This window comes from Quercus suber, unplaced genomic scaffold (genome assembly GCF_002906115.3).
Source record: "Quercus suber isolate HL8 unplaced genomic scaffold, Cork oak 2.0 scaffold_5, whole genome shotgun sequence".
Taxonomy (NCBI): domain Eukaryota; kingdom Viridiplantae; phylum Streptophyta; class Magnoliopsida; order Fagales; family Fagaceae; genus Quercus; species Quercus suber.
The window spans coordinates 2,767,270-2,779,741 of record NW_027069471.1 but is presented as its reverse complement, the minus strand read 5'-3'; the positions used below and the strand labels follow the sequence as shown (position 1 = coordinate 2,779,741).

The following is a 12,472-nucleotide window of genomic DNA, read 5'->3' as shown; positions in this document are numbered from 1 at the left end:
AATGCATGAAGTGGTTAGGTTTGTGGTATGTCAAAGGTTTAAAAAAAAAAATTTAAAAATAATTCCAAGGAAATGTAAAAGGCCTTTTTTTGAAAAAAGAAATTGTGACTTTTTAAATTGTAAAAATATGATTGTTTTAATTACCTTGCTTATAGATTTCATTATTAAGTAATAAACATCTAAATTAAAGTAGATGAATATAAAAATACAAAATTATATGTAAAGTTACAACTGCATAAGATAAATATGTATAGATATATATATATATATATATATTTTATTATTATTATTATTCATGAATCATTATTTCATTGTTTACTTATAAATATCTAAATTAAAGTTTTTTTTTTTTAAAAAAAATCTAAATTAAAATATATGAATGTGTACAGGTAAAATTATATGAAAAATTAAAACTACCTAAGATGAACGTTTAACCACTTGTAGATGCGTGTTTTTGAAGACTAAAAGTATACACAATTGCCTTGCAAATCATCAAATTTGTTAGCTTTACAAAACATATATTTCATATTGCAAAAAACTTTACATGAACTCCTCTTTTATGACAAACTTTTTTTTTTCTTCTTGCCGAAACAACTTAAGAATATTAAGACTTAAGTTAACACATGTGGTAGTTGTAAAACACGTCAGTGATATGAAATATAGAAAAAACATTTTTAGTAGATTGTAATATAAACATTTTTTTTCCTCAATATTTTATGTAACTTTTCCCATAAGATCAATATTGTTGGCATCCTTTAAAGATGATACATAATATATGGGCCTAGACACATTCAAAGGGTGCTATCTAAATTATATGACCCTTTATCACACAAATATATTGATTCCCCTAATGTATGGTAAAGGAAGGCAGGTTTGTGTCTAGCCATTTTCTTGATTTGTGCCGCATAATTTAATAGTATGGAGGATGTGACTGGATTCAAATGTTGAATAAAATAAGATAAGAGAAAAAAAGAGTAAAAATAAACTATATAGCAGTAAACATCAAATTATCCAAGTTATTCTATGTAATATAATAACATTATATTATTATATAGTACTATATGTATAATGCAGTAGGATAATATTTAATCAAATAGAATATAAAAGATAACATCTTAAAATACAAAACTAAATTGCATGAACCCAAAATAGAATTCTAATTAACACAAAAATTCATCAACCTAAAGGATTGATGCAATGAAAATAAAATAAAAAAAAAATCAAACAAAAAATGAAAAACAAATTGAGAGAGAGAGAGAGAGAGAGAGAGAGAGAGAGAGAGAGAGAGGTAACCTTTTTTGTGTAGAAAACTATGCAAATTTATAGTAAGATGTTGAGAATAAGAAAAGTCAAAATAAAGGAAAACAAAAAGGCAGAGAAAAAATAATATTAAGGAAGAAAGTAGTGGGGAGATGAAGAAGTAAACGGGAGGAAGAGTTTTGGAAAATTAATAATAAAAATAATGGTTCAAATATATTTAAATTTTTCAATAATGGAGTTTTTAAGTCATCTTAAATGAGAAAATGTTTAAGAAATATATATAACAAAAATTGGAAATAAAAAATGATAATGTGGCTGATGATGTGGCTCAATGTGAGCGTAGCAACATTAAACACTATACTTCAGCTTTTAGTAATATATAGATATAGATTATATCAATGAAATCTTGCTGCTTCTTCTTCTCTCTCTTTTTTTGCATACTTTCCAACAGAAAATTTATAAAACTAAGATGATAATTATAATTTAAAATATATAAAAAAATAAATAAATAAATAACTACTTAGATGTCACCTAATAAATTCGTCTGAAAAGAGGAATTGACTTTGACAGGAAGACAAATGAGTCTCACTAAATCCCAAACTTCTACATGGTAATAATCAAAAAAGTTATCCCATTACCCAATAACCTCTCCAGAGATATGGACTAAAATGGTGGGAGACATGATGCATGAGCTGTGCATACTGTCTGTACCAATGGCTCTTACTAAAGTTAATTAGATATGTTTCATCAGCAGCCATAGCTTAAAAATGCAGCAAGGAATAAGCCGTATATTATGACAATCATGGCCTCAAAAGATGATACATCTTACCTTCTCACTGAAGGAATTCAAACAATAAGCAAACATAGCCCTTAAAAAGTTACAATTTTTTGTTTTTTTTGTCTTCTTTTTTTCTTTTTCTTTTTTCTTTTTTTTTTTTTTACTAACACGATTATCTAGAGCTCTTTAAGTATTTAACTATTCCATCGGGTATTTGTAACCCTTGGTCCCACACATACCAAGTAATTACATGGAAAAATCTCTTGAGGTTGGCCCCTAGATGCTGGCCAAAAGTTTCAAAAAGTAACACAATTTTGTTTGACCTTTTCAATAATCACTTGCTTGTTGTAAAAGAGACAATCATTTTCAAGCTAAGTATCACCATTAAATCACACAAATTGGGATTTCCTATCTTCAGAATTTGGTTCATATAAATCATGCATTGGGTTGCAAAAAAATCACATAATTGTGACATCAAACTATCTGGATTTCCTATCTTCAGAATTTGGTTCATATATTTGTCTTACAATTTCAATTTCAATTAGAAAAGCTAAGCAGGCTTGCACATTCCAAACTTCAGATCAATTTCAAATAGAACAGGTAAACAAACTGTGACATCCATGGGCAAACAAACTTCAGATCAATTTCAAATAAAACAGCTAAATAGGCTTGCACTTCTCAGAAATAATATGCTAGCATATGTTCCATTCCCTAAAGTTTGCATAAATTTAGTTTTTTGCCCCTAAACTTTTTCAAAATCATTGGCATTGCATATGTAAATCTAGTAGAGATACAATTGAGAGTTGGTCATTATACTGCTATACTACTCAGTTCTGGGAGGTTTGTGTGATGCAGGGTATTTCAAGAGGCTGTTTACATTTGCAGCCTAGACACAAAACCAATAGCTAAGTCAGCAGCTAAGTTCAGCAACAGTCAGGTAGTTCACAGCAGCAGCCTATGCAATTGAGCTCCAATTCATCCAGCAGCCAAGCAAACCCTCTTGTAAGGCATTGGCCAATAGGATTTAGACAATTGTTAACCATCTGGAAGGCTGCCAATGCCAAATTGGGAACTTTTCTTTGAGAACTGTGTGCTCTTTGCAGAGGTGCCTAACGCCCTAACCACCTATCAATTGTTCTAAGCAACTCACTTTCCAACTAGTTCAAAATCATATCACAGCCCATCATACTTCCCTGCATCAAATTGCTCGCATAGTTTTTTCTCTTTGTTTAAGTGCAACTTTATTGGACAGGGTGTCTGGCTGCCACAGAAGATGTTTGATTTGGAATGCTGTCCTGCTCCTGCTTTGTATAATGAGGATTATTTGGTGTGAAAGAAAAATCAGACTTTTAAGGGGTATGATATTTCTATGGAGAAGCTGACAGCTGTATTCTTTAACACATTTGTATGAATGAAGGACTGTTATGGGCAGTCTTCCATCTTTCTCTTTTCCGAATTTCTGGATTTGTTAAAGTGCACTTTTTAAAAGGATCTTTGCTATACAATTATATATCTGCATAATTAAGAACACTTCTCTCCTTTTTCCTGGTAAAAATATTCTTTGCTTATTCAATATCCAACAAGAAAATGAGGCAATATTTACCAAATTTTACATGATCACAAGCACATGTTATACTTGTTTTCAAAATTTAATTCTCATATAATATTACTTGTGATGTAATTACAAAATTTCTTAAAACAGAAATAATTGCTCCTACCTTTAGAGATTCAATATCTGCTAGTGCCAATCCTTTTTGGTACAGTGCCTCTGCTAATTGGTCACGGGTAATCTCCATCTTCTTCTTGTTTTTCTAGATTAAAATAAGAAATTATCAATTTTCACTCTCCAGAAAATTTAAAGTATGTGAGAGTGGCATATGGTAAGCAGCAATGAAAAAAATTGTTAATAGAGATCAAATGTTAATAATGAGCCTCCAGAAAAGAGAAAAGAAAGAAGAGAGGGGGGGGGGGGGGGGAGAGGGAAACAATTATTCAACAAGATGATGCACCTCTGCTTCCTCATCTTCAGGGTCACTTTTGAGTGAAAGAAATTTAGCCAACTCTTCTCTGTCAATACTATCAACCACCTCATTTGCACTGTCAATAACCTGCATTGTGGCACTCTTAAGCTCAAGTAAAATAATAGTTCACATGTGCCCTCTCATTTAGGAATGTATACGCTTTTAAAAACCTGGAAAGTTATTAATGACTAATTCATTACACTCCCCAAAAATAATAATAATAATAATAATTTGGTACATAAGGCGATGACCTGCATATTACCAAACTGCAAATAAAATTTTCACTGACTATGAAACATATTAGACTGTCTTATAAGAAATCCAACAGAGCACATTTGACCAAAATGCTTTTGAAAATTACTCTCTCAAAATGAGATTGGAATTGGAATTGGCTAAATTTTGACCCATTCAACAACATTCAAACTCATTATTTTTCAGCAAACTTTGCATCAACTTTCTGTTAGCGACCCCAAAATATGATGCCTATGGCTAGATTTCTCAATTTGCATTGTCCTGTTTTGGTTTGCATTTTGATGCATAACAGCTAATGTTCTCTTCTACCCATGAACATCCCACATATATAAAGAAAACTGTGATTAAGTAGGCAGAAGATTATGAGTCAAGATGCAGTACCATCTCATTTCCTTCCCCACAAAATTCAAACTCTCTCTGATTTATATGGTGAAGGTCAAGAAGAAAATGCAGTAAGCATATTCCAAGCAAATAAAGTATAGTTGGTGGTCATCACTAGGCATCTTTTTTTTATAAATGTAGAGAATTTTTCTCAATAAGAGCCCTTTGGACTTGTCTCTAACCAGTAAAACCTGAGGACAACTGAACTTATTCGCCAGAACCAATTGCCAGGAAATCTAAGGACATTCACCCCTGATAGTATGGTCATCACAAGGTATCAGAAATGGTTTTACTTAATTCCAAAATTTCTAACCAGCTTTCAAAAAAAACAAGTCTATGAAGGCTTGCTGACCATGCAAAGCCCTAGAGATAATTGGAAAAAGAAAAGAGAATAGCGGCCAATGTAGCTTCATGTAGTAGGTCCATTAGCCAAGAATCTAGCCTAGGTGGAAACCTAATATTTTGAGAGTGATGAAGTACAAAAATGTTAAAAAAGATTCGTATCTGCACTTTCAGTTCTACTTAGACAATTGGGAACCACACCAAGTATTAGGTCTGTGTGGGGCCCAGAAGAATAATGTAGAGATCGATTATGCCGATTTGTATATGTTGGGTTCGTTCGGATTAAACTTATTGTTGTTGAAAATTGAAAATTGAAAACTTAAAACACAATAGTAAAATAATTTTTAAATATGTAAATAGTATTATAGGACCCATTTTTAATGAAAAAATTGATAAAAAGTGAAATTTGTGGCTCTGTAAACAGTGCACAAATGCACCATTCATGGCAAAAAGTCAACAAGTGCCGCTACTAGCAGCACAGTAAATTTGACTAAACAGTAGAGACAATAATTCAAATTCTCATACATGGAAACCATGTCAATGGGCTCTAGCTAACATGGCACCTCCTCCCCAACTTAAGAACGGGTGGAAGGAAGGAGCATGGGTTCAAGTCCCACTAGCTGTAACTTAACACTAACAATAAAAATAAAAATAAAAACCATTTTTAAATCAATCTAAGATCTGGACCCACTACATTTCTGCCTTAAGAAGGTACCATTGCAGCACTAGTGTAAGAGTCATATGAGAAACCCAAAACAAATACAACAGAGGGCAACTGGAATACTATAATTGCTTGTTATAATAAAATAGACTTCATATCACCTCTCCTTTTTTTTTAATAAGTTTCACATTATCAATATGAAAAAAGCAAGATTTTACATTCATTTTGACCATGCACTAGTTATGGTACTTACCTCTTCATCATGGTGGATTTTGTCCTCAATATTACTCTGAGAAAGCAAGCCTTCCAAAATTTTTGCAAGTAATAGAGTGTATTTTAGATATTCAGACTACCAAAAAACAGATGAGACAGAGAGACTTTAGAACCTTGGGCATAATTTGGCAGTCCAGGACCAGTAGTAGTTCCAGAAAAGACTTAAATAAAATGTTCTTCAATTTGACAAATACTCAAATCTATATATTACTAAAAGTTGAAGCGTAGCGTTTAATGCTGCTGCGCTCACGTTGAGCCACGTCAGCGTCCACATTATTATCTTTTTTTTTTTTTTTCCATTTCTTATAATTATTTTTAATATTTTTTTTTATTTCATATTTACACTTCTCCAACCTTTCTCACTTCCATACCTTTTCATTTCCCCACTACTTCTCTAACCTTTCTCCTTCCCTCATCTTCTCATCTCCCCACTACCCTTTACATTAATATCATTCTTCATCTTTCCCTTCATCTTCCTCTATTTTTGTCTATTCTTATTCACACTCTCTTACTATAAATTTGTCACTATCTCTTTCATTCTATGCATAGTTTTCCCTTACAAAAAAAAAAGGTTCTCTCTCTTTCTCTCTCTCTCTCTCTCTCACACACACAATTTTTGGGTGGATTTTTATTTTTTATTTTTCTTGCATCTTCGCTTTAGGTTGATAATTTTTTATATTCTTTAATCTACTTTAGGTTAATCGATTCAGTTTTTTTTTTTTTAATTGTTGTTTTTTTTTTTCTCTTTGATTGTTAAATGTTATCCTTTTTACAGCTAATGTTCTCTTCTACCCATGAACATCCCACATATATAAAGAAAACTGTGATTAAGTAGGCAGAAGATTATGAGTCAAGATGCAGTACCATCTCATTTCCTTCCCCACAAAATTCAAACTCTCTCTGATTTATATGGTGAAGGTCAAGAAGAAAATGCAGTAAGCATATTCCAAGCAAATAAAGTATAGTTGGTGGTCATCACTAGGCATCTTTTTTTTATAAATGTAGAGAATTTTTCTCAATAAGAGCCCTTTGGACTTGTCTCTAACCAGTAAAACCTGAGGACAACTGACCTTATTCGCCAGAACCAATTGCCAGGAAATATAAGGACATTCACCCCTGATAGTATGGTCATCACAAGGTATCAGAAATGGTTTTACTTAATTCCAAAATTTCTAACCAGCTTTCAAAAAAAACAAGTCTATGAAGGCTTGCTGACCATGCAAAGCCCTAGAGATAATTAGAAAAAGAAAAGAGAATAGCAGCCAATGTCTAGTGCCAATGTAGCTTCATGTAGTAGGTCAATTAGCCAAGAATCTAGCCTAGGTGGAAACGTAATCTTTTGAGAGTGATGAAGTACAAAAATGTTAAAAAAGATTCGTATCTGCACTTTCAGTTCTACTTAGACAATTGGGAACCACACCAAGTATTAGGTCTGTGTAGGGCCCAGAAGAATAATGTAGAGATCGATTATGCCGATTTGTATATGTTGGGTTCTTTTGGATTAAACTTATTGTTGTTGAAAATTGAAAATTGAAAACTGAAAAAACAATAGCAAAATAATTTTTAAATATGTGAATAGTATTATAGGACCCATTTTTAATGAAAAATTTGATAAAAAGTGAAATTTGTGGCTCCGTAAACAGTGCACAAATGCACCGTTCATGGCAAAAAGTCAACAAGTGCGGCTACTAGCAGCACAGTACCGCATTACTCCCTCACACGCCTTGAAAAAAAAAAAAAAAAAAAGTCCAAAACGTGAAATGAAAACGCACCGCAACATTAACCTCAATCCAATGAGATCGGTTTCCAGTAAATTATGGGATACTGAAACATATAATTGTGATGCAAATTGTTTTTAACTCACACCAGCATCAGGGTTAGTTAAAAACATTTTTTTTTTAAAAGGTTTCTTCAGAGTATAGTGTATGATGGAGTAAGAGTTACAGTTTAATCAAGAAAATGAAAATTTAACAATATTTTTAGATTTCTTTGTATCTGTATGTGAAATACAAAGAAATCTACTCTTAACACAGTGGACCTAGCTCATTCTACAAATAAAAAAATTGTTAAATTTTCAAAACAGTGTATCTCTTACTGATCAAAAAAAAAAAAAAAAAAAAATTTCTTTGTATCTCTTCTAAACAGTGAATTTGACTAAACAGTAGAAACAATAATTCAAATTCTCATACATGGAAACCATGTCAATGGGCTCTAGCTAACATGGCACCTCCTCCCCAACTTAAGAACGGGTGGAAGGAAGGAGCATGGGTTCAAGTCCCACTAGCTGTAACTTAACACTAACAATAAAAATAAAAACCATTTTTAAATCAATCTGAGATCTGGACCCACTACATTTCTGCCTTAAGAAGGTACCATTGCAGCACTAGTGTAAGAGTCATATGAGAAACCCAAAACAAATACAACAGAGGGCAACTGGAATACTATAATTGCTTGTTATAATAAAATAGACTTCATATCACCTCTCTTTTTTTTTAATAAGTTTCACATTATCAATATGAAAAAAGCAAGATTTTACATTCATTTTGACCATGCACTAGTTATGGTACTTACCTCTTCATCATGGTGGATTTTGTCCTCAATATTACTCTGAGAAAGCAAGCCTTCCAAAATTTTTGCAAGTAATGGAGTGTATTTTAGATATTCAGACTACCAAAAAACAGATGAGACAGAGAGACTTTAGAACCTTGGGCATAATTTGGCAGTCCAGGACCAGTAGTAGTTCCAGAAAAGACTTAAATAAAATGTTCTTTAATTTGACAAATACTCAAATTAAATTAAAAGTGACAGCAAGATTCTTCAATTTGAATGACCACAAAATCCCAATTATATTTTTTGGATAAGTAAATAAAGTATCTACGAGAAATAAACATAAAGGAAGAACCAAAGAACAGAGGCTGTGTACTAAAGTATTCCCCACAAATACTGAACGTCCATAAAAAAATCCAAAAAAGACCTTAAACAATTGCCACCCTCTAAATCCCACTATGTGTGAGTTCGGATAGCATCAAGAGTGGCGTTTTGCACGTCTGAATTTTTTTGCTAGGTCCCGTGCATTGTTTACGGGACCCGCAAGTATGGAATTCAGTAAATTTTTCTTTAAAATTGGATCCCACGGTACTATTCACATATTTTAAAATTATTTTGTTATAATGTTTTCAATAATAAGTTCTCAATTTTCAGCAATAAACGGTATCCAAAAAGACCCTATATTGAAGGGGGAAAAGTTTAAATGTTCCAGCTGACTAGAATATCAACAGGCCTAGCTGGCCTTGGAGTTCACAAATCTTGCTACACAATGCCAATATAACCTAAGTCGTAAATATACAAGTCTAAATTTCATTAAGAATATGACAAGAAGCTAAGCTCTAACTGTACGAGGTACGGGCCCGGGCCCATTGAACTTCAGGCCCAGGCCCAAGCCCTATGGCACGACACACGATCCCATGCTGTTGGACCTTTGACCTTGATCTGAACACATCTTCAGGCCCAATTAGAGCCCAAATACCAGAATAGGCCCGTCTCTCTCTCTAAACGTATCGAAGATGAGCTCACACCGATCAAGTTACACCTAAATTGGGAAGTGCGCATGCTAAGAACATCCTACGTTCTCAGCTGCCCGGTATTGCCTTGGGGCACATCGCTACCGAACAATCTTTTGAAGGTGGGAATCAGTTCCAATGCCATTACCACCTTTCCCAACAGAACGTCCACTTAGAGATAATGGAATTGGACCCCCATTCGCACTAGTAAGAACTAGAAGTAATCGTGACACCTCCACTTATCTCAGGCTATAAATAAGGGGATAGAGTGGGAAGTGGGGGTTTGCAATTCTAGAGAAAAAACTAAAAGAAAAGAGTAACTAAACCAAGAGAGAAAGGGGAGCGACTCTGTAAGATAAAGAGAAGGGTTTGCAAAGACAAGAGTGTGCACCTAGGTCTCCGAGCATAGGACTACCCATAGTAGGAAACCCAAAGCCCACAAAATAAATAGATTGTGAGCCCAAGTAAAGGTTGAGCTTGTTAACCATATTTTAGGTACGCATAATTGGCGCCGTCTATGGGGATCTCCTACATAGTTATGGTTCTATCGAGACTCATGCGGAAAAAATGTCTGAAGGTCGGTTAGGGAGTTATGCTGAAAGTAGTTCTAGGAGATCTTCTTAGGGGTCTACTTGGCGAGAAAGAAGGCAAAAAAGGCGTGAGGATAGGGAGCATTAATAAATACAATGTCACTACACATACTAGTGATTCTATCATATGTAGGAAAAATGAAAAATGATTTTTTCATATATAACATCATTTTTTGATAGATTTAAAAGAAAGCATTTAAAGGTGTTCTTTTTTCTTTTTTTATGCATATTCTTTGGAAAAGGTAAAGTCTTCGTAGTTATCAGTATGTGCTCCATTAATTCATATTGCCCACCACATAAAAGGAGCCAACTCTTATCCTTTCTCTTCAATCTTATGGCCCAATGTCCAATTCACCATGGAGATCAATACTTTACATTTAAAAAAAAATATAATTGCACACAAGGCATGATAAACATTTTGACTTTTTTTTCTTGGTGGAAAGAAGACAAAACAAGTATGAAAAACCGTAAAACCTCCTGGAAGATTCTATAATAAAGAATGCAAGCACAAAGGCAAAGAACGCAACATTATAAATTACATAACATATTGAAAGACTTGTTAATTTTATAGAAATTTGTTTGATTCCTACTTGAGGCAATGCAATGGAAAATCAATTTCTCAAAATATCATATAGAGAGCCCAATTTGCAGCATTAAGAGCAGAGTGATTGAATAAATTTTCTAATTTCTTTGATATTTAAATACTATATCAATTTATCATGTTTGTTATGATACATACAGAATCTGAAAAATAACAAAGGAACACATACAATACATAATTTGACAACTATTGGTATAATATAAGCAAAAAGGCAAATCACTTGGCATAAAGTTATAATACACCACACCACATTAACACATTTAACTGCTGCACCACACTTACCTCTTCTTCTAAACGTTCAGAAACAGTCTTGATGCCGGTTGAAGAAGAACCTTTTCCCTTGTCCTCATCAGCTGTCAAAGTATTTGAAAATGATAGTGGACATGAGTTGGGAAGAATATACATCAGATGGGACATAGGTGTCACCCAAAAAAATTGTGAATTGTCTTAGACCATTAAAAATGAAACAAAAGAGGGAAAAAAAATACATCACAGAATGTTTTTCAACCTATTAGGTGGCACTATGTAAGAAAGTTGATATGACACAGGGTTCTTTAGTGGATTTTCCCCTCTTCTTGTTGACAAAGGATAGCTTTCCATATGATATTGCCCCCAGCAATATGATCCTTGTGTAGAATTCTGCACACAATAAGTACCAGTTAACACATAAAAATTATTTTTAGAATGGAAACAGAATGGAAAATGTAATACCTTGGGAGCTTTCTTTGGATGGGGAGCCCAAATAATTGATTCTTTTTTTCTACCAAGAAAGGCATTAAACCATACTAAGCCATACGTAAATATAATAACATAATAACATACGTAAACCATACAAATAAATCATTTAGTGCCATACCCTGGAACTAAAATGAGGTTTTAAAGGACCATTTCCCATAACAGGGCCATCCGGTTAGAGAAAAAGCTCAATCGAATGACATCCTGCATTAAAAAGAAACCACCAAAACATTTAATAGATGTTAAATATCCAAACTACATGATATCCCATAAACTTTGCAAACAACCCATAGGTACTTATTATTTCAGTGAACAAAGTAATTATAATAAATTATCCTTTTGAACACTAGAACATATATTGATACCTAAATAGCAGAAGCAGCTTATTTAATATAATCTTTGTTATTTTGAATTTCAATGCCACTTAAAAACTTCTAAATCGCAAGCACAGATTAATCCAAACTGCATCAGTTTCAATGTTTTATATAGAGTTATTAGACCCTGCACTTATAGTGCTTTGTTTACTCTTCTTTCATTGCATGACTTATATTGCTTTTTTTAATCATTTGTTTTTGGTGAGCAATTTCTATGATACTAATTATATCTTTTTTTATTTGATATACACTTTTTTATTACTGTGCATTGCACAGATATGCTGCCAGTACACACACACATAAGCAAAACAAAAGTACTTTCAATCAATTCCAATGAACCAACTCCTGGACAGTATTATGATAGGTAAGTAAGATTTTGTTTTTTTTTTTTTTTAAGACACCACCCAGCACATGGGATATGTACTGGTGGGAGAGAGACACAGAGAGGATAAAATCCAATTCCCAAACAGTGTTATCATAGTAAAGCACCTACACACAGAGGATAATGCAATGTGGGGGGAGAGACAATCATCCTAATAATTAAGCAACCAGATATTGTAGAGCCAATAAATAATGTTAAGTGTCCAACGCATGAGGTAGGAAAGCTTATAGACAACTATGATAGGAAGTATTCTCAACTATAC

The 12,472-nt window shown here is 33.1% G+C and overlaps 1 protein-coding gene across 1 annotated transcript in view; it reads right to left on the bottom strand.

Moving 5' to 3' along the window:
* Positions 1–11,136, bottom strand: part of LOC136066781 (tripeptidyl-peptidase 2-like) — a 56,005-nt gene extending 44,869 nt beyond the window's left edge. Inside the window, exons 1-5 of the mRNA XM_065771626.1 lie at positions 11,002–11,136; positions 8,540–8,635; positions 5,949–6,044; positions 4,048–4,146; positions 3,757–3,849 (exon numbers count right to left, since the gene is read on the bottom strand). Of these exons, the coding sequence (XP_065627698.1) occupies positions 3,757–3,849; positions 4,048–4,146; positions 5,949–6,044; positions 8,540–8,635; positions 11,002–11,136 (519 nt within the window). The remainder of the gene's footprint in view (positions 1–3,756; positions 3,850–4,047; positions 4,147–5,948; positions 6,045–8,539; positions 8,636–11,001) is intronic.
* Positions 11,137–12,472: the final 1,336 nt, after the last annotated feature.